At 42.4% G+C, this 23,547-nt stretch overlaps 1 protein-coding gene across 6 annotated transcripts in view; it reads left to right on the forward strand.

Moving 5' to 3' along the window:
- Positions 1 to 23,547, forward strand: part of TRPM3 (transient receptor potential cation channel subfamily M member 3) — a 505,408-nt gene that overhangs the window by 478,951 nt on the left and 2,910 nt on the right. For all 6 annotated transcript variants that reach the window (XM_061200350.1, XM_061200352.1, XM_061200346.1 and 3 more), the window contains 3 exons: positions 11,290 to 11,440; positions 11,557 to 11,756; positions 13,728 to 13,860. In XM_061200350.1, coding sequence (XP_061056333.1) covers positions 11,290 to 11,440; positions 11,557 to 11,756; positions 13,728 to 13,860 — 484 coding nt within the window. The remainder of the gene's footprint in view (positions 1 to 11,289; positions 11,441 to 11,556; positions 11,757 to 13,727; positions 13,861 to 23,547) is intronic.

Consider the following 23,547-nt stretch of genomic DNA (forward strand, 5'->3'; position numbering starts at 1 on the left):
GTTAATGGCTGTGCCCTCAACTAGAGAAACGTTGCTTGCAAGAAAAAAAAACCCACTCAAACTAGATTAAATAAAGAAAGATTGACTGTAAGTGTCTAAGAGGAAACCTCAAAAACATTCAAAGACAGGAAGCAAAGCATGACATAAACTGACTGGAAATGAAGCTGGAAGTTGTTTTGGGAAGCCAGAATCTGAAGACATGACCACTCGTCTGCTTTTCTCTCTACTTCTTTCCAGGCTCAATCAATCAATCATCTCTCTTGCTCTCTAGCTCTCTCTCTGCTCTCCTTCCCTTCCTTCCCTTCTCCTCTCTCAGATGGCTTGCTTTCCCTTTTTTTTTTTTTTTTTTCTTGGCAGTGTTGGATCTTCATTGCTGCCTGCAGGCTTTCTCTAGTTGCAGCGAGTGGGGGCTACTCTTCGTTGTGGTGCGCGGGCATCTCCTTGCGGTGGCTTCTCTTGTTGTGGAGCACAGGCTCCAGGCGTGTGAGCTTCAGTAGTTGTGGCACGTGGGCTCAGTAGTTGTGGTTTGCGGGCTCTAGAGCGCAGGCTCAGTAGTTGTGGCGCATGGGCTTAGTTGCTCTGTGGCATGTGGGATCTTCCCGGACCAGGGATCGAACCCGTGCCCCCTGCATTGGCAGGCGGACTCCTAAGCACTGCACCACCAAGGAAGTCCCTGGCTTTACTTTTAAATGACCTAACTTGGTCTGATTCTATATGATCTTCAATTAAGTACCTGCCATCACCTAACTAAAGTCTCTGCATCTCAGTTTAATTTCTAAAAACCAAGTCTGATTAGCCACTGGTCATTCAATGGATTTGCTCCTCGCTCCTTGGGTAATGATGGGATTTGACCTGAATTGAGGGGGGAGGATGAAGAAATTAGGAAAGGGTGTGTTAACCTGTGAGACCTAGGGCTACAGGTTGCCCTAGAAGAGGGCTACCTCTTCTAGCTGTGAGTGAGCAGGGCAAGGGAAGTGGAGTATGTATATCAGGTATCTTTGACATACACCCCAGAAGGCAGTGGCTTAACGCTGTAAACATTTATTGAGCTCAGGAGCCTGTGGGTTGCCTGGATGGTTCTTCTGTCTTGGCTGGGCTTGGGCATATGCCAGGGAGTCAGCTGGCTGTCAGCTGATCCAAAACAACCTTAGCTCACACAGCAGAAATGACTGGGAGCAGAGGCTCCCGTGTTTCATCCTCCAGCAGACTAGCTCAGGCATGTTCCTCGTGGTGATGGCTGAAGTGGAAGAGTGGAAACAAAAACACTCAAGGTTTTTTCCAGGCTTCTATATGGGTCACATTTGCTAACATCCCCATTGCCAAAGAAACTCACATGGCTAAACTCAGAACCAAGGGGCAAGGAAATAGATCCTGCCTGTTTATTGAAAGAAATGAAACTGTCAACTCACATGGCAAAGGAGGTTGGATACAGAGAGAGAAATTGGAGCTATTAATGTAATCAATCTGCTGCATCATGGCAACAAATTCACTGACATGTACTACAGGCTAGTATAGATACACATCCTTTGCTGGCAAAATTTGCATAGGATCTTACTGATACTAATTCCTGATCCCAAATAATGAACTCCCAAGGTTGGAATTTTGAATCCTTCTCAAATAACAGCAAATAAATAACAGGTTTGTCTCTAAGTAAAACTAGAAATTAAGAATAACTAAAACACAGAACGAAGATAACAGGGGGAATTGGATGTTCTCCCCTTCCCCCCTCCCCCGCCCACAATTCACACACAACATACCTAGGCTTATAACATTCTGCTTTATATATATATATATATATATATATATATATATATATGTGTGTGTGTGTGTGTGTGTGTGTGTGTGTATTTCTTTTTGTTTTGTGGGGGTCGGCTGCGTTGGGTCTTCCTTACCACGCGCGGGCTTTCTCTAGTTGCGATAAGCGGGGGCTACTCTTTGTTGCCATGCCTGGCTTCTCCTTGTGGTGGCTTCTCTCGTTGCAGAGCACGGGCTCTAGGCATGCAGGCTTCAGTAGTTGCACATCCTGCTTTCTGATTCACTAGGTTAAAAAACAAAGCTTATTAATTTAATTGTGCTTCCTAAATAGCTGAAAGCTGAGCATGTGTAACCCTAACCCTGTGAAGAGTTAGAGGCTCTGTCATTGGTGAGTTTTTTCCCCCTTGGTGGTAGCTGGGTTCTCTGTTGTGCAGTGGGGGCTAGGTATTTGTTTGCTTTTCTGACAGGAATAAAAAGAATACAGCTTTTGTAGGTGACCTACAGTTAGCTCCTGGGATGGATAATCCAGCCTGGGGCTTATTCTGGTCTTCTGCTCCTCTTCTTAGATTCATAGAGTAATAAAATGTCTGGACTAGATGGGGCTTAGAGATCATCTAGCGTTTCCCAACCTTTAGTTAGTCACTTAAACCATTCACTGTTTTGTAACATCTGTCCACTCTTTAATGTTTTTAGTTAAATTGGCTCAATTTTAAAACCTAAATTAATTTATTTTTAAAAATTTACATCATGGCCGTAAGTTGAAAAATCAGTGTGATTTGATGTAATAGAAAATGAGCATAAAATAAACAGAATGAAAACACCGCATTGTTAGGAAATTCTGTCCAGATGCTTGAGCCTTCAGCCTGCCCAGTCTTTACTGAAAAGGAAGTTTAGCAGATGTGAAGGAAGTGTTAAAGAAATATTATCCTCAGACTGACGCATTCTCTCTGATGGAGTCAGGAAGATGGAAAGAGGCTTGAAAAGGTCATCACTTTCTCACTGTCCAATTCAGTGCTACTTAGTGAGCTGTGCCTGTATCCCACAGTCATCTTGGGCTTCCTGAGTTGTGTGGGCAGTGCACTGTAGGGGGTATCAGTAGTCCAAGCCCCTCTGTTCACAGACGGAGGAGCTGAGACCTCTTACTCCTTTCTCACGGTTGCCTTTGTACCATGTCACTACCAACTTGCATCTTGCCCAACACTTAGGATAGGGGAAGGGAAAAGAAATGAACCACAAAAGAAGTAAAAGAGCTGGTGGGTGGTGCTTTCGACTCTACAAAGTTGGAGCTTACCTGGTATTCAATTACCTCTGTTCTTCCTGACCTCCATTTCTAGAGGACATTGACTATAGCCTATTAAAAGAAGCAGAAAGACCCCCTTACTTACATAAAGAAGACTTCTGCCTGGATGTACTGTTATCCGGGACTCTTAGATCAGGAGCTTCTAGATAGATATAGCCATACAAAAGGAGGCATCTCCAGTTCTTTTGCCAAGGAAAGCAGTGTGTCAGGAAAAAGGCCAAAAAAGCAGAGCTATCTAAATCTGGTTCCTTGGAGTAAGCTATAGGAGCTGTGTAATGGCATTCTAAACTCTCCATGGCAAACTGTATGGATTTTCAAAATGAGGTGGGGAAATCCTCTTTGTCTCCTTTTCAGGATGGATTTTTAGTTGAAAATCCTTTGTTTAAAAAAAATAGGATAAATGTAGTCATATGTTTAACTAAGCTCTTTATTCCATTGCCTGTGATTTGGAATATGCTATTGAGACATTTCTTCAGCCAGGTGAGGAAGAGATGATCTTCTGGAAATATCCTTCTTCTTCATATTTTTAAAGATGATGCTCATTGTGTCATATATTGGTGTTTCATTTTTAATCTCTCATGCTTTTTGGAAACAGTATGGTATGCGTATTAAGTAAACAAATGTTTCTTTTCCCCATGCCTTATAGGATAAAATCAAAGGAGCAAGTGTCTTAATCTTTGGGATGTGGGTTCGTACACCTGGTACCTATTATATGAATCAAATTTCTTTCTCCACACTTCGAATTTTAGTGTTCTATACATTTGTACATGATCTGAACAGCTCAGGCTTTATTCGTGTTGATGGAAACAAGAAAAATTCAGATGTCTATCAATCTGTCTTTACATTTGTTCATAGTTGAGATTCCTCTCAACCCCATGTTGGCTCTTTCTTCAGAGGCACAGAGAAAAGATACTTTATAGTTGAAGAGGTTTGCATGGACAACCGGATTCTGTTCTTACTGTGTCTGAAATACTGACAGAGATACTAAAATTTTCTGAGCCTCACTTCTTCACCTTTAAATGGGGCAATAAAATCGATCGTGTCAATGTGTTATAAAGATTAAAATAAGGTGATATAGGTAAGGCTCATAGCACAGGGCCTTACACTGAAGCTTGCGATAGGTAGTCACTAGCAATATTACACTGGAAAGGCTGTATGAGATAGAGAGGCATACATACAGTCTTTGGGGTCAGAGAGGAGGAGGACCCATTTCTGCTTCATTCATTAAGTGCATCTCCAGAGCCAATTCCCACTGGCACGTAGCAGGAACTCATTATTTTTTGGATGGATGAATGAATGGTTCTGGCATATTCCCTTATTAGTTGTGTGATCTTAGATAAGGCATTGCACCCCTCAGTGCATGTTTCTACAACTATGAAGCAAATATAATACATTTGTTATGGAGTTGCAAGGAAGCTTAAGTGCAATGGCTGATGTGAAGTACACAGCACAGAGACTGCCACATGCTGTGCTTTCCACAGTTGTTTATTCCAAATCTCTACTGTCCTTCACTTTAGTGGATCCCAAATAACAAACTAGGATCAGCAGTTCCACTAGAAGTATCCATTTTAATTTAGTGTTTTTTTTTTTTTTTTTTTTTTGTCTGTGTTGGGTCTTTGTTGCTGCGCGTGGGCTTTCTCTAGTTGCAGCAAGCGGGGGCTACTCTTCATTGCGGTGCGCGGGCTCTAGGCACACGGGCTTCAGTAGTTGTGGCTCGTGGGCTCTAGAGTGCAGGCTCAGTAGTTGTGGCGCATGGGCTTAGTTGCCCCACAGCATGTGGGATCTTCCCGGACCAGGGAATGAATCCGTGTCCCCTGCATTGGCAGGCGGATTCTTAACCACTGCACCACCAGGGAAGTCCTAGAAGTATCCATTTTAAAAGGTATCTTTTAAAATGGGCAGTGGGCAGTGTCCGGGAGCCCAGGACGTATGTAGGTGGCCCTTCATCAAAAACGTCAGGGTCTAAGAAAAGCAGGATGTCTAATTTGACCCTTTTTTGTTCCTGGGCAACTTCAAGGTAGTATAGATTGGGCAAAGGCCAGGCCATGTGGGCATAAGGAGGATCCTGAAAAGAGGTATAGAAATTATCTTTCACCGAGACCTCATGTTCTCATTTTTGAAAGAACTAAGAGAAAGTTTCCATCTCTTGTGTCAACTTCAGTTGGTTAGTCGTGCTTTGGGGAGTTGTGTGGTAAAAAGGATTCCAAGGCTACAACCTGACAGAAGAATGTAATGATTGATTACCAGATGTCTGCCGTGAGTTTAACATGGGGTGTTATGTCTGGTGTGCCATGGAGATTTATGCAACAGCATTCAGAAGGGAGATTTTCTATAGCCTTTACCGAAGCCAGGCATGTTCCTTTGCAAGTTAATTGCAAAAACAAACAAATAATCAAGAATCTTTTTTTTCCCCTCTTTCAGATTTTTGCTCTTACAGGAAACATCTCATATTAGCAGGTCATGGTGGCACTTAAGATCTTGAAGTAAATAAGAAAACAAACACTGACCCAGTGAAATTGATCGCATGTAACCCTTACAGAAATGCCTGACATTGCAGGTCAAATGTACAGTATGTGATATTCCTGCCTGCATTCATTTGGCAAGTATTTATTGAGCATCTGCTATGTGCCAGGCAATGTTATAGCTGTTGTTTCTTTAGTGAACAAAACAGACAAAAACGCTTTTCCCCACGTAGCTTACGTTCTAGTGAGGGATTCTGTTGACCCTTATTTTAGTTATTATAAAAATTTATTTATGATAAAAATTCCAACCATTGGAAGGCTGCTCTCCAGAACATGTACAGAAAAGGGAAGACTTTCTTACTCTGACCTGCATAATCTGGCTGGATTATAACTGCACAAACCTATCACTGTTCTAGAGCCCAGTCATCCATTTCACTTCTACTCGTTAATGCACTTCCAACTTTCTGCCTTGTGATGTGTCATTGTGACCCACGTAGATAAACCGTAGAGAATCTGAATTTCCAAATGTTTGATCCCTTCTCATTTGGCCATAATTGCATAGATGTAGCCTTTACACTCTGTACCCGCACCCCACCCCCCGGGGCTTCTTTGACCTAATCTATCTATGATCAGCTTCTAGAGCAAGGTTTTCTTCACTTTGGGAGTAGCTGGAAACTTTGGCCAGTTTCCCAAGTGTGTTTACCCTGCTGACTTGATAATAAGTGAAATCTGTATCATTAGTTTCTGAGTCAGAGGACAGTTGAGCTTTGAGCAGTGTAGACCCCTTAAGTTCTTCTATGCTTGGGGAGGAAAAAGAGCAACAGAGCCTCTGGCTCCTGAAACCCTGAAACTGTGATTCAACCTTGATGTCAGGTCAGATTTCACATTTCCAGTTGCCTCTTCCAATCTCTTCATGCTACCCCAAGGCTCCAAATGTAGCCTCCCAGGAGTGGTATAAACAAAATACCAACATCCTTAATGACCGTGGACAGGGGACAGGGAGGCAAGGGTGATTGTATTAGCCAGGACTCACTGCAAGTGATAGAAACCCAATTCAAATTGACTTAAGGAAAAAAGGAATTTTATGGTTCATATAACTGAAGAATTCTGGTTTTAGGCATGGCTGAATCAGGACTCTGTTTCTCTTCTCTGTGATGGAGTCATTCCTGGGCAGGCTCTCTTCGCTTGGTAGACTTATATCGCATTGTAAAAAGAGCTTCTCTTTAATACGAGTTCTAGCAAAAGTCCCAAGCTTTATGCTCGTTGGCTCTGGTTGGTCAGGCTAGGATCACATGTCCATCCCTGAACTAATCACTGCAATCAGGAGATAAAATACACTGATTAATTTCCTCAATATGGAACTGCATGCAGCTCATTTCGCCCAAACTTCATGGACTGAGAGTAGGGAGGGACAGTTCCACAAAGGGAAACCAGGATGCTCTTAGCAGAGGAAGGGGAAATGTATATACTAGGCAGGTAGAACCACCAAACATCCACCAGAGGCACTCTGCACTGACTGTCACCGACAAAGAGGGAGATGACAACATGTCACTTGGTATAAGGGTGGTAGTGACTGTGCATTTACTTCTTGCAGGAGGGTTGGGAGAAAAACCACTCGTGTCAGGTTCCAAAGCAGGGAAGGAGGAGGCGCAGTGGTAGCCACCAGCCCACACGTTCCTAAACATCCACCCGTGTGCCATCTTGGGTTTGTGTGCCCTGGAGTATTTCCCTGGGAATATGAACCCCCAGATACTGGTTGGTACCATTCGACAATCCAGATAACTTATCCCCCAACCTAAAATCTGCTTGTCAGGGCTTTAAGGCACCCAGTTCATCTTCATCAGTGGTAGACATCTGTAAGTTTGAGTCATAGCACTTTCTAGTGCAGATAAATGCTCTGAGCAAGGACACGGCTAGGAGCCATTACAAAGCAATGTTTTGCACTAACTGCTGCATATAATATCAGCAAACTGCCTCTTTGCTGATATTACCAAATGAAGGCTGTTTCTTACTGATTCATTTTTATTATCATTATCACAAGGATCATCTAATTCATGTATACTGCACTTGTTGCTGTAGAGTCTAGATGGTAGTCCTCAAGGCTGATCCTGACTACCAGCCTGCTCAGTGTGACCCAGGCTAGAAGGACTGCAGCAGTTCTGCTGTGCTTCTACAGAGCCCCCAGCAGAGCTCACATCACCCGTTAAATGCAGTGTTCTGTTCCCTTTCTGTGCCCCCTACTAAACTGCGAGTTCCTTAGCAACAGGGACTGTCTCTTTAATCCCCAGCATCTCCTGTACCCAGCATATTATAACCACTCAATGAATGTTTGTAGAATAAGTGCTATGCTTAGTGATTGTAAAATAAAGAGGAATAAGACATAGTCCCTAACCTTGAGACGCTTCAAGTCTACTAATTACAAAGTAACAATACCAATCATGACACCAACTAATGTTAATTAAGTGCTGTATGCTAGATACTGAGCTAAGTGCTTTCCATGCATTATCTCATTTAATGATCTTGACAATCTCCCCCCATATATACTATTACTACCCCATTTTACGGATGAGGAGGCTGAAGTTCATGGAGTAAGCTAATGTTGCATCATTTGAAAATGGTGGAATTGGGATTTGAACCCAGGTCTGCCAGATTATAATGCATGTTCCTAACCACTAAAGTAATACTACTTCTATAAAGGCAGGATGAAAAAAAGGTGGGGGAAGGTGGAATAAATTAATACCCAAAGAATTGGCAGAGAGTTCCCAGAGCCAATCATGATGACATCAAATCAAATCAAATCTTGTATAAAGGTAATGAGTTGGTCCAATTTTCCAACTAGTAGGGGAGTAAAGCAGAGATCTAGAGACATGTTAATGACACTATCTGAAGACCCATGGAAATGCGCACGGGCCACTTGAAACTAGCGAGCACCTACTATTCTCCCTGGGTTTTTCTCTAGGCTGGAAGAAGGTTTCTTCCCTAGTGGAGGAAGTGTCTGCATCTTCACTAAATACGGGGTCAAAAGCTGGATGAGCTCTGCCCCTCAAGTTTATTTTACGTTCTCCCAGAATGTAAAGAGAAATCTCAGAATGACATCATTAAATGGAGATCAGGGCTCACACCTGTAAAAACTGTGTGCACTTTGTACCCCACCCCAAGCAGTTCTTTCTCCTGCTCTTTGTCGGCTTCCCCATAGAGATCTGAGCAGGAACCAAAGAAAAGGGCAGCACAGGAGTGACAGCCCCAAGGGAGGTCAACTCAGGAGGAAGGGGGTAGGGTGGCTGGGCAAGCTTCGCTGAGGAGAGAAAAGCAAAGTGAGCTATTCCATGAGGCCTGCAGCCAAGTGGGTATCAGAGACCCAGGCATCTGGTTGAGCATGAGAAGCCTTCCTGCCAGACCAAGGGCAGGATTTCTTGAAAGAACCTAAGGAAGGAGCCAGCAACTGCTCAGAGCTAGAACTATCCGTCATGAGTAGGCCTGCAGAGCTGTGGTGAATGTTAGTGCTCAACAACCAAATTGTGTTTAATGATCTTTGTTCACTCAACAGTTTTCATGTGTGGATATGTGTGTATGTGCTGTGTGTATGCACTGAGCCAGGTAATTGGAAACCATGAAGAGACATGTTACCACTGGAAATGTTATGTAGGACACAGAGACCAGTAAATTGGCAGCAGTGATACGGTGTTGAGAAACCCCCCAAAGGGGCAAGCAAAGGGAGTTCTGGGATTATATGGAAGACAGAATTACTAAAGAAAAAATTATTTGTTAAAGAAAAAATTATTCATGACATTTGGTAAAAATGGTAAGGAAGACTTTGTTCAAGGGGAGCTACTGCGGTGGGGTTCTGTAATAGGAGAGAGAGATTGGGCTCAACTCTGAGTGAAGAAAAAAAAAAAAAGGAAATTTATAGCCAGGAGCTGAGTGTGGGTCAGTGGATGGAAGATCACTAAGAGGAAACATCAGGAGTAAGGGGGGTTCTGGCTTACCTGACGTAATGGATTCTTACCGAAGACAGACCAGTGTGATCAGACTTCAGATGGAGGATGGTGGAGAATGAGGAAACTGATTAGATATTGATGGTGATTAGAAATTGACGATGGGGATTCTGGCTAAATGTACTTAGCAGGATTCTTGCTAAAATTGGACAAATGCAGCGACAAGCATGGAAGTCCGCAAGTTGAAGCCACAAAAGAGCTCAGAAGAGCCTGAGTGGAGTTTGGGCAAGCAGAGGATCTTTGTCAATACCTATCCCAGTCCCAGCTGGAAAGGAGCAGAAAGTTAGCTGAAAGCTAAGTGAGCACTGAAAAGTGAATAGGATTCATCCACTCATAAATAGGTGAAGCATGGTAGTGGGAGCAAGGTGTCAGAGGGGCCTTCTGGAAACGAAAGAAGAAGCATGGCTCAAAATCAGGAAGTAAGAGAGGGCATGACAGTTCCAGGAACTGCAAGAAACTTGGTCCAGTTTGTGCTCAGAGGGAGAGGTGGGAAGTAGCCAGAGATGGCACCAGGCTAGCTACCCTCAGAGTTTGGACTTCATCCTGGAGCCAATGCGGGCTCTATCATTGGGTTTTCCTTCCAAAGGAAAAAATGATCAGAACCTCCTACAGGGCTGTCTTGGGTGCATAGTGCCACAACTGCCAACAGCAAAAAAGATGCCGGCTCCTTGAGAACATCTGAGTCCATCAACACCTGATCATCTTACAGGCAGGTCCAAAGGAAGCACTTTGGCCATCTTTTTCTGGCCATAAAAACAGAGTCTTGGTGTCCCGATATTACTAAAACCCTCATAAATTGAGAAGATGTATTTTGGACTTCAGAGCATGTCAAAAATCACATAATATTTCTAGCCTAATTCTGGTTCAGTAGACTCATGTTAGTGGCACCTGAGAATTACCTGGGAAATTTTGAAAGAAATATTGATGCCGGGGCCACCCTCAAAGATTCTGGTTCAATTGACTAGGGTGGAGCTAGGCATTGGCAGTTTTTAAAGATCCCCACATGGTCCCCTGTGCAGTCAGGTGTTTTATTTTTCTCTATTTGCCCATTTATTCAATGCAGTTGGGTTTTGTTCCCTGTGCCCTGAGAAGCACATTTTTGGAATGGAAATGCTGCTGGAAAAAAAGCAGGTGGCTCCAGGCTCCAGGGTCCTGGCCTATCTCCCCTCATTGCCCCTCCCCATGAAATGCCATCCATCAGGAGCACTGAGCTACAGTCCCCCTAAATACTTCCCAAGGTGCTGCCCTGTTTCATTCCTTCCACACTGAGACAGCAGATCGTTAACTCAGAGTCCCTGGGTTGTTTCTTAAAGCAATTAACAGCTGCCCCAGTGTTAATTCCCAGTCAATAGCCCCTCGATGCTGCTGCTCTTACAGCTGTCGGCTTCTGGCCTCCACAGCACATTTTGAAAGTAACTTGATGGGGCAGTGAGACTCTGCCCCTCCTGCACTCCCTGGGAAAGCCTTCACCAGGCTTCCTGGGGACACCAAGTGCCCCAGGGACTCGGCAAGCCAGCAGGGGGCTCCACCCACCTCTTTCGTGTCAGATGACAACTTGGGAGACTGTCGGAACCAACTCCCCTCTGCAGAGACAGCCCCTAGAGATATTCATGAAGCTTTCGTTTGTTTGTTTTGGCTTTTCTGGAATTCTTTTTTCTGTTTGTTTTGAGATGGCTGTATTTTTCCTTCATCTAAAAACCCCTCCTTCAACTCAGTCTGTGATTTCAATCACAGAGCCACACAATTTCTCACATCTTGCCTGTGCTGCTTCCTCCAGCTCCCTGTGGACAGAATGAGACTCGAGAGGATGGTAAAATAATCCAACTGCCTCCCTGCAAGACAGGAGCCTGGATCGTGCCGGCCATCATGGCCTGCTACCTCCTAGTGGCAAACATCCTGCTGGTCAACCTCCTCATCGCTGTCTTTAAGTAAGAGGGTCCTTCTTCAGAGCCCTTGGAAGTAGGGAGACTGAGGCAGGAGCGGGGCATGACGCTCCAGAAAGCAGGGGTGTTCCTCACTTGATTCTCTCTGGTCTCTATTTCAGCAATACATTTTTTGAGGTAAAATCAATATCCAACCAAGTGTGGAAGTTTCAGAGGTATCAGCTCATCATGACTTTCCATGAAAGGCCCGTTCTGCCCCCACCTCTGATCATATTCAGCCACATGACCATGATATTCCAGCACCTGTGTTGCCGATGGAGAAAACACGAGAGTGACCCAGATGAAAGGGACTATGGCCTGAGTAAGCTTTGAGTGACCACCCCTCCGCAACTACAGAGCAGAAATCCCCACCACGTCTATAGGTGGTCATGCAGGACTACTGGGCACCTGGTTCCTCCTACTTCCTGCCCACAGCTCCAAAGACTTGGGAGGGATGGGAGGGTATGCGTGATGAGAAATGGTGCCAGAAGGAAGACAGGAGAGGCTGAAAGCGAGCATTCTTAGCCTCACGCCTTTCTTAGTGAGATAAAACCAGGCTCTAGCAGAGCTGTTTCAGCACCTTCATAGGTTCTAAGCTTCTTACTTTACAGACATCCCACCACAAGATATATCAACCATGTTAATATGCTCCCAATGCTGCAGTATATATAGTTTAAGTATCCTGACATGAGTTGAGTTGTAGGTGACTAAGTTTGACTTTCCATGGTCATTTTTGGATCTATCATGTTTTTAGGTCTTAAACATTTCCCAAGCCTTAAGGGTTGTGCCTATATGGCTTCACGAGGAAACCAGTCCTGCTTTCCATGATTCCAAGGACAAAAAAAAAAGACCCTCCACCAACCACCTTCTAGCCCAGTGTTTCTAGAAGGAGATTAGATTGACATTGGGGTGGAATAATTCTTCATTATATAGGATTGTTCCACATATTGCAGGAGATTTAGCACATCCGGCCTGCACACATTGAATACTAATAGCTCCTGCAGATTCCTAAATGTCCCCTGGGTACCACCCACAGTTAAGAACCATTGGGAATCCAGCCCCCATACAAGCAACCTACCGTGGTTTCTCGAAGTGTGTCAAATAGACCACCTACACTAAATCTACTGAACCAGAGCCTCTAGGATTGTGGCCCAAGAATTACCTCTAGGTGATCACTAGTGCAACTAAAGTTTGAAACCAAAGCCACTTAATAATCAACTGCTTCTCTAAGTCTGAAGCTTTTAACAACTTCTCTGACACAGCAATGCCTGACTTCTTTCAAGACATTAAAATTGGAAAGTTGGAGAGGGGTTAAGAATTCCAAAATTCACTATTTCCATTTGAAACACCCATTTAGGCAAGTAGAAAGCTCAGGGGGAGAAAAGGTTCAGATTTCCACTGGGCTCTTTCTACCACTGAATCAGTTATGAATTTGTTTACCAGCTATAAACAGAAAACCAGACGAACAGTAACGCAAATACGTAAGGTTTTACTTTTCTCACACAACAAAAAGTGAAAAGGTAAATAAATAGCCCAGAGCTCAACAATGACTCACAAGTCAAAGACCCCAAGTCCTATTTTTAGGCTCAGCTATTCCTTGTCACACTGTCTTGTCTCATGGTAGCAAAATAGCTGCTGCACTTCCAGTCATCACATTCATGTTCAGGGCAGAAAGAAGCATGAAGGTGAAAAAAGGTAGAAAGAAGCAGCCACATACTTATAGTTTATCAGGAAAGCAAAATCTCTTCTCAATACACAACCCTTTCCTGCAGCAGGTTTTTTTTGTTCCTTGAGCCAAACTGGGTCTCATGGTTGTTGCTAGCTTGAAGGGACACTGGAAACGTGTGTATTTGGCTTTCCAGTCTCAGTAGTGGGAAAAGGGAAAAGGGAAATTGGGTTGCAAAGGGCCTTTAGTAAGGTGAATGAACAATGTCTTGTCTGCCACACTCTTCAGCCCAGAAGTTGAGTTTTTAAGAAACCTCCATTCTCTGCATAGCTTCCCTTTCCTTTATTTAGCTACATTCTTGTCCTTACAATATATATAATTCTAACTGGTCTCTGCAGTAAACCAGGTATACTCAGGTGAGCTTCAGAGACCCATAATGAATCTAACACAGAGAAAGAGGACAGTGACACAAGTTGCCTGACCAGATTTGGATTTAGTTTGAGACTCAGTGAAGAATCTGGGCCCCATTCCCTAACCTTGAGTTAGATTAGGAATGTCATTAGACCCACAAGTCAGGTGCCATCACTTTTACTTCTCTGCCTCATATCTCTCATTTCTTTTCCACAGAGCTCTTCATAACTGATGATGAGCTCAAGAAAGTACATGATTTTGAAGAGCAGTGCATAGAGGAATATTTCAGAGAAAAGGATGACCGCTTCAACTCGTCCAATGATGAGAGGATACGAGTGACTTCAGAAAGGTGTGTTCCCATGGGCACATGCCTCCTGGGGATGTTTTATACCATGGCATGCCTTATCAAATGATTTTGTTTGCAGGGCCGCAAAAAAACAGAGACCCCATTGTGCTTATTTTTATTGTCCAAGAAATCATCGAGCTTATGAGAGAACAGAGTGTTGTCTGAAATGTCTATAGATCAAAGTCCCAGACTTATAGACCCTAGACTTCTCCAGCAGGCAGTAGCAGCCGCCTTCCTGGACACTAGAGATTGTTGAGTCCAGGACAGGGCAAGAGTTGCTGGCTCAGACCAGAAATTGGAAAGTTCTGACCCAGACATAAACCAAGAGAGACCCAGCCCAACTCAAGGCTCTCCATCAAGTTTGTGTTTCATATAGAGCACTGAGCATCTTCTCCAAAGGTGAGGATGGTTCTAGTGCCTGGCTTATATGGGTGCCCAATACCTTCTGAATAAACAATAGCAAGAGACTTGTGAATTAGTTAGAATAATGGTTGAGGGTTTTTTTTTTCAATTGTTTTGTTTTTTCTTCTTATAGAACAAGATAAAAGCAAAGAAATAAAAGCAGATTTTTTACTTACTTATTATATAATTTTAGATCTCATTGGCCAAATAGTTTTGTAGACCAGTAGGGCTGTAAGAAAAAAATCTCAAAATGAAGAGAAGAGAATCCTTTAAAGTTAATAAATATAAGTTTATGTAAATGAACTTACATTTTCTTATTTTCCCCATTTTGCTGTAGACTAATACAAACTTCATTCCAGGCTGGCACTCAAAACCCAGCATTTAGGAACTACTCTTCTAAAGAACACCCCGAGTGTTACAAAGCATTAGTGTAATTTTAAATTTTAAGCACTTTCAATATAAAGATGGCAGAAGCAAATTATAAATAATGGGAAAAGGATGGTATACTGATGACTTAAGATGATATATGACTCAGACTTCTAAGATTTGAGTCAGTTGCCTCTAGTTTTCATGAAATGACATTCTGTCTGCTTACCCATGTCATACATTTTCTCTAGTGGCTCTGTAGAGATTACACAAATGGCATTTTTCTGTCCCTGGCCCTTTATTTCTTTAAAGAATGCAGTCTAGATAAGTGAGTATATACACATATGCCATTGAGTGATTGTATCCATAGGTACTCAGCAAATATTAATAAAGTTTAAAGCCATGGACAGATTTTATACACATCTGTCATTGCAAAATAGAGCATTCTATGATGATATGGTGTGAAGCAATTTTCCAGCAAACAGAGGAAGGAGCTGCAAATCTAAAGATCTCTCTCATGCTGAGGCCTTGAAAAAGCTATTTATTAATGGACATATAGCCATGTGGTTCCCAGAAAATTGTGCCCTGTGGACACATTGTCCATTGTTCAGACATATTTCCAAAGCATATGTCCAGGGAACTTTGAAATGCTTTTTGGATTCAGAAAACCACAGACCTGGGAGGAAAGAAAGGTAGGGGAAGGAGTGTTAAGATGCAAGGAAGTCTTTGTCTTTCTTTCTGGGGAACTAGAATGAGAGGTACAGACACCAGGGCATGTAAACTGTGACCTTGTCACCAATTCCTTTTGGATGGAAACATAAAGGAACTATAGCACCTCCAACTGAGGCTCTCACCCCACACCTACAAACGCTTCCAGGAGACTTCTTCCCCAAGGCCCTATTCTTCTGTGGGTGGTTACAGAGCCCCACCCTTCAGAGCGTGACCAAGATGAACAATTCCCAGAAATCAGGACAGCGTGCAGGCCCACCCTCCCTATGTCCCAGGCGTTAGCTGACCTCCTGGAGTAACGTTGGCCTAGAGGACCAGGACGAGTTCTCGGCCAAGCCCAGGTGCCAGAGAAGTGAACTTGAGCCCAGGCCTCATTCTGCTTCTGTTGCTTCTGTCTGTGTTTATTTGAGGTTTTGCTTTTGTCGTTGGTGGTGGTAGTTTTGGTTTGTTTTGCATTTGTAAATGTACCCGAAAATAACGTCTTTAAACACTAGGATTATACTCAGCACAATAGAAGCACCACGAGGTGCATAAGGGAATCAACCAAGGGAAGAGTGGGTCCATGTTACCAATCTCACACATTCTCTAGGCCGTGTCCTTTCTAAGTGGAGTGGCGTGCGAAATCACCTGTCCTGTTTTACATTAGCTAGCTAGATGGACAGATGGATAGAGAGTGATAAATAGATAAATATGTATAAACACACATTTGAATACATATGTTAAATTTACATAAGTTGACTGTGCACATTCTATATAGTATATAAAATATTTTATAATTTTCTCTTCATATTAGATAACCTCAATACAGAGATTTGAAATCAGAAAAATTAAGAGCTGGTTCTTTGCTCTACTAAAAACTTGGGAAAAGGGTTTTTTCACGTAGTGAGCCCCATGCTTCTCCCCCTGCTACTACCTTTAAAATACAATTTATTTATACTTGTTCTATTTGCCTGAATCTTTTTAGAAATACAAAGATACTTCCATAATTTTCTATTTAAATGGATCATTATTAAATCATATTTTTGTCACCAAATGGTATGTATAGGGCTCAATACAGTATTCAGGAGATGATTAACACCTTGGAGGAACTTGATCCTGAAAAATCCTTGACTTTCCCATTTTTATATAGCAATGACCATGATGTATCTAAAGCAATACTGTTCCAGAATATAATGAGCTAATTGATTGTAACCAGTGCCCTCACTTATTTGGGACAGTATCTAGCTGGTGATAATTATATTAAAATAACCAAATTTTTAAGCTATTAAGCAACATTGGTGACTGGCTTCTGTTCTGAGGATTTTTTGACTATTGGCTGAAGATAACCAATCCTTGGAGTTTGTTCCATCAAATTCTGTGCTCATCATCCTTTAACTAGTTCAGTTCTGTTTCAGTACATGCATACTGGACCTTTACTGTATACCAGACAATAAGGCAGGGCCCTGTCCTCAAAAAACACAGTCTCATTGAGTTCCAGTGTACACCCAAGGCAGGAACAGCCAGAAACATCTAACTCAGTGTTGTCAAACTTTAGAAGGCCTGAAAATCATCTGGAAGGCTTGTTACTACACAGGTTGCTGGGCATCCGTCCCCACTCCGGGTTTCTGATTCACTGTGTCTAAGGTGGGGCCTGAGAATTTGCATTTCTAACAAGTTCCCAGGTGATGCTGATGCTGGTTCTGGACCACACTTTGGGGACCACTAATAGAATACGATGGACAAGATAAAAGTTAAAGTAGGAGAGGACGGTGCAAAATTATTCACTGTGGAACATACAAAATTCGGCACCTTACATTCAGAATAAGTTTGGGAGGTCAGTGAATACAGATTACTTGTACCCAAAGCAGTGTTTCTCCCACACACCTGACCAACAGCACTTTGACAAGCATGTACTGAGCAGGGCCTGTGTTAGGGGTGGGGATATAAGGACTTTGCTTTGAAAGAATGCATAGTCGTTACACTCAGCCTCTATTTGAGCACCTCCTAGAAAGAGGAGAAATTGCCTTAGATACCAGCCTTATGAATAAATACAGAAAAAAATTAAATTCATTTCTCTCTGAGAAAGTATTTTACATAGGTGAAGATCACTATCATCTCCCCACTTTGCTTTGTCTTTTCTAAACTAAATATCCCAAGATCTTTTAACCACTTACCATGCATACAGCAGGTCTCCCACTACCCTGCTCACTTTCTCAGTATGCACTTTAAATTGTCAACGTCACCCTTTAAATGTGGTCTCTAAATGGAACTTAATTCTGTGTTTTAGTTAGAGCCTAGATTCAATTCCTTTATTCATTCATTTACTGTTTTTATCATCTACTATATGCTAGGCTAATAATCATAGAGTACAATAGAACAAGCGGTTCTTTTCATGTTACAAGAGAAGAAACACAGTATAATGGAAAGATTTTAATACTAATTCTGCAGTAACTAGCTGTGTGACCTTGAACAAGTTACTTAACTTCTCTGAACCTATGTCCCCATCTGTAAAATGAAGTATTAATACCTAACTGTAGAATCTTAAAAGTTATTGAGATAACATATATGAGATATTATGCTTTCAGTAACTGTTAGTTATTGTTTGATCCATACATTTTATTTGCTATGAGATTGCATTACAATCATAGCAGCCAAGTCATGTCTTTGGTTCAGAGTGAGACTACAATTAATTAAAACCAGGGCTTTTTCACGTGAGCTAATTCAAATATCCTCAAACCTCTTCTTGTGAAATGTTTGTTTTTAACCTAAAATCAAGACTTAACATTCATCGCTGTGAAATTTTTCTTTAATTTGTTCCCCCTTTGGCTCATTATTCTAGCATTTTTAAGGACAACTTTGGATCCTGATTTTATCATCAGTCTATTAATTTTTCATCCTATTCTTTTTATATCATTGTTTGCTTGATAAGCATACCTACTATGCCTTCAGCATAATCCACCAAAATGTCACCAGCACAGATCAGGTGAACCAAGACAGAACTAAGATATTGCATGACTCCAAAAAATACCTCTCATGGCGACATCGGCCCATTGGTTAATCAGGCAGCCAGGTGTCCACATTTCTGTAGTCACTCCAGTGTGTCAACCTCCCTTCTAAAATCACAATGTACTTCATCAAAAGTATTGTGCATCTGTGTCTCTCTATTAGTCTAGACTATCAAAAGAGAGACAAGATTAACATTGTAATCTTGAGCCCATGTAGTCTGGTGTTAACTAATCCTATCTCTTTAAAGTACTCAAAAGATCCCATCTGCTTAATTACCCACGACTAAGCCATTCTGTAATGCTGCCTAGAATTGATGTCAAACTCCCATAATTCCTAGAATCCAGGAATGTTGAATGTCAGGAAAACATTTCCTATCTGCAGTCTCCTGGCATTTCTTTTCTTTTTTTTTTTTTTTAAATTAATTTATTTATTTTGGCTATGTTGGGTCTTCGTTGCTGCACGCGGGCTTTCTCTAGTTGCTGTGAGCAGTGGGCTACTCTTCATTGCAGTTCGCGGGTTTCTCATTGCAGTGGCTTCTCTCGTTGTGGAGCATGGGCTCTAGGCGCACAGGCTTTAGTAGTTGTGGCACGCGGTCTCAGTAGTTGTGGCTTGCAGGCTCTAGAGCGCAGGCTCAGTAGTTGTGGCCCACGGGCTTAGTTGCTCCACAGCATGTGGGATCTTCCCGGACCAGGGCTCGAACCCATGTCCCCTGAATTGGCAGGTGGATTCTTAACCACTGCGCCACCAGGGAAGTCCCCGGCATTTCTTTTTACTTCCCTTTGGTTTTTAAGGGTCACGTACATTTTCTGTTGATCAGAGACGGAAGTTCTTTTCTGGTTCCTTTAACTCATTTAAAGCAGAATTTGCAAACTGGTTGCTCGTGGTCAGCATCTGCCCACAGAGAGCTGTTGTGTTGAGCTTGCAGTGATTGTTAAAATTCACTCCGAATGCCTTTGGACTGGGTGTGCTCTCTGCTGCCACAGAATCCTTGCCTCTGTTCTCTTATGCCTTGCCTGCTTCACCTACTTACTTGATCTGCCCTTCTATAGGCATTTGATTCTCAGACCCCTAACTTAAAGCTTCCAGTTAATCCTCACCATCACCCCACCCGTAGGGTCCCACCTGTCAGAAGTTTCAGTTTGAATTTTCTCCTTGACAGTAACAATTTAAGCAAACTGGGATATACATTATTCCTTGTTGTCATCTTTTAATCTAACATTGTCTTTCCCAAACCAATGGGCTCTATACCCTTTTTTCACTTCACCTAGATCCAAAAAGTATTAGACAATGACTATTAATAGTATATACAACTTATAATTTTTCATAACAGAGAGGAATAACTTAGGATATATGAAATTTATAAATAATCCAAAAATAATGTAAGCCAAAAATATGAGCTTCACCCACTTGCCACCATGACTTTTTCTAAAACTGATCTTTGATATCTCCATTGATAGAACCAAGTTTAAACTTTTCTCCCTGTTTTTGGTTAGTGAGAAGGATAATTGCCCCAAAGGGAAGGGTAGGTGACCCTAAAGGACTTAAATAATTCACAAATTAGGCGTCAGTCTGTGGATAAGCAAGAGTTAGCTTTAGCTGCTCTGCATCGTTGCCTTTGATCTGAAAACCTGTGTCAGTATACCCTTTTTCCCCCCCGCAAGAGTCCTCACAATTGGGTTCATGTGTTCTGGGATTGTTTTTGCTCTTCATCCTACACCCATTCTACTGCTAGCACTCCAGGGAATATTTGAAATTTAGAGCAGGCATGGTCTGCCAATTCTCTTTTTCCTTTTACCATATTTGCTTTAACTACATTTTGAGGTTATCAGAAAAGAAGATGAATTTCTGGAAGGTAATACAATAATCCTTAAGAAATTACATATTGAAGTTGAAATTTCCTGTGCCACCAGAATCTTCTTTTGAATGCCCTTTTCCTTATCACACTGGCTGTTAGAGGCTGGTTGTTTTACTACCTGGTTTTTGTTTGTTTGTTTGTTTTTTACCAGCCTATTGAGTCCTCTCTAATGAGCTCCTTGCTGTCACTTTCTTGGCCTCCCGGGAACAGGAGCCACCTCACATCTTTCCAGGGTTCTGTTGGGTCCCTGTTGTGATTGCCTTGTGAGTTATCCTGAAATAAGCCATGCAAGGTCTGGAGATTTGAAAGAGGGAAAGAAAAATAAAGTGTTCCTTCATACAACATCTTCCTTTCCACAGTTCCTTCTTCTTTTCTTACTTAGTCACTTCCCATATCTATCTCTTATTGATCCTTAAGTTCTTATAATTCTTATCTCCATTGTATCTCCTGATTTATTTGACTGGAGTCAGCTCCTAGAAACTACAATCATGACTCGAAACTCTTGGTTCGTTCCTCAGACCTATTTTTATCTGTGATGCGTGCCCATTTGCAAATAACTTTTCAAGAATTCTTTTTTAAAGATTAAGAGAAGTACTCTATTTATGGAACAAGCATATGTAAACTTGACTCTAGGAACGATTATTCTTTTATAACTCCTACATTAAACCCCTATCAGTTATATCCATGCTCTAATTGATGATATAATTAGGTGGTTAAACACGTCTAGAATTCTGAAAGGAAATGGATCAAACAGTCCTTTTTTTTTTTCTTTTTTAAATTCAAATCTTACATTCCAAAGCACCTCAGAGCCCACAGGAGAATTAAGATTTGGTGAAGAATAGCTCCTTGGCCCTGTTCTAGCAGGCTTTCCTCCCCTACTTCCATCCCCTGGAGCCATGCTTCTTTATCTTTGCTCTTGAGGCTCCACTGGGCACCTCCTTGCTTTCCCGGACGACCCTCTTCCTCCTTGTACCTCCTCTCTCTTCCTCCCATCCCCTTGGGCTCCTTAGTTTCTGGGTTCCGTTTATTCCCCACAACCAAGTCCTTAGTCTTCAATTGCCTCCTGGTGCCTTAGCTTGGCCTCTCACCTGCTAGTTTTCTCTGCAGTATTGGATCCTGGGGCTAAAGCGAGGTGGGATGCAGGGAGGGGAGGGTCCCACAGTGCAGGGAGATAGCTCACCATGCTCAAACCAATGATCGCATGCAGTTACGCTCAGAGAGCATCTTTATTTCTTTCCATACCGACCTTGTATACACCAGACTCCAGGAAAGGGCAGGAGAGGGAGGAAGAAAACTATCCTGCCTTTTGTTACTCTGCCAACACTAAAAAGCTAGGTGGACCCAGTACCTAGAATATCCGAAACAAAACTCCTCATTCTATAGAAATGTACCATCTGTCCTTCTCCTGACTTTAATGAAGAAGTATTTTTGTCCACTTACGCAAAGCTTATTGAATTACCAAAAAAATGAAATTGTAATACTTGAAAACTCCATAGGCTAGATGGTGAAGAAGTGAATTGTAAGTCTGTAAGACACACAAACTTATTATTGTAAGTAATTTGTTTCTCAGGCTATGTTTATACCACAAAACAAAGTGAAACAGAGGAAAGTTGAATTTTCCTTCTGAATCATCTGTTAGCTGGGTGAATAGCATTGTGTTTGCCAGACACAGAATTGCTTGATTTATAAGTCTTCTGGAAATACACCTGGGCATGATGGCAGAGTGTGCCTGGACCCTGGGAGGCTCTGGATTGGCTATGGAGCAGCAGGAAGGAGCAAAAGAAAACAATGTTCCCAAAGCAGGGCTCTTGAGAACAGTCCAGAACCTTGGACCAGTGAAGGGAAGCTGAGAGGTGAAAGAGCAGAGTAGGTAGAGTGAGTTGGGAGGTTGTTGCTAAGAGAGGCAGAGATGGGCCCCAAGGCCGCAGCAGCAGAGGAGGAGGAGGCTTTTAAAAGGCCTCAGGTCCCTCAGCGAGGGGGACCACATGCCTCACATTTCATTCTGGCACAGAAACGTATAGTCTTCTCTGATAGAGGCACTGCTACTGTCAACCCACCGTCACCATCACCACCACCACCACACCAGCTGGAGGGACCCAGCTCTGATGCCCACCGCTCTTCGTAAAGCATGCAGCCATGTTCCTTTTCAGGGTCAGCAGTCAAGTGATTAGCTGTGCATATTGGAAGTATTGGAAAAGTATCCTCCCCAAAAAAGTAGTGAATGGGTCTTATTTAGACTCTCCAAAAGATTTGCCTTTGGGCATCTAAAAGTGAAAGTTTGAGCTCAAACCAAAACTTGGCTTTGGTTTGTCCTTTCCAAGTTAATTTGAGCAGGTGAAAATGTGGCACAATTTTATTTTAAATGTGTGGTCTCTTTCTTTATAAATAAATGACCAGGCAACCTATTAGACAGTTGAAATCAAGTTCATCACAGTGATTGACTCAGTGAACCTTTATTGACACCTGGCACGTATTGGGCTGGCAACACGGAAATGGGAACAGGAATATGAGGCAGATCACACGCCTAAGAATTTCCAGTAGGGAGGGTCAAGACCTGGAGAAATAACTGTAATATAAAGCATCTGTTATCAGCTACCCAGAGAGACAGAGAGAGAGGAGTAGGACTATTCATTTATTGATAGCCACTCCAGAGTAATTTACCATAAATCACTCTATGTAATCTTGGCTGAATTTCTTGATGTTTGATTTTCCTTTATTAATGAAAGGATTTGGTTAAATTAGATCAGCTCCAGGTGACTCAGTAACAGTACTGTATCAGTTCCTCTGGAGGCACTACATTCTAAAAGGATTGTTGTGAATAACAACAACAACAAAAGATTATTATATAAACGCAAAATAAACATAATCCCAGTCCATAGAATACAAATTTAAATGTACACTGCAGTAAGAACAGCTACATTCTGCAGTTCCACTGCAAAATTCTGGGTAAAGTTATCCAAATGTAACATTCTCATTTTGTTGGTGACTGATAAGCCAACACCCTAATACTTATTTAGGTCATTGAACCCTGCCCCAAGCCACAGCGAAGCCAGGAGGGTGGGAAAAGGTGGGACTTTGGCCCACTTTACTTCAAGAAGAACTACTCAACTTTGGTGTTTATTTATTGGGATTGAGCATTAATTTTCACTGAGGGAAAAGGGGATTAGTAGCTAAAAACCGCTGGATTCAATAATCTCTAAAGCCTCTTCCAGCTCCAGAAGATGGAGATTCTGTGATTCTCAGTGGCAGGGTCACTGCCATCCTCTCCTCCCCACCCCCCTTAGTTTCCCTCCAGTGGGACAGCGAGGGCACCGAGTCTGGGCGCAACTGTGATCCCCTCTGTGCTCTCCAGC

This window comes from Eubalaena glacialis, chromosome 9, assembly GCF_028564815.1.
Source record: "Eubalaena glacialis isolate mEubGla1 chromosome 9, mEubGla1.1.hap2.+ XY, whole genome shotgun sequence".
Classification (NCBI taxonomy): Eukaryota; Metazoa; Chordata; class Mammalia; order Artiodactyla; family Balaenidae; genus Eubalaena; species Eubalaena glacialis.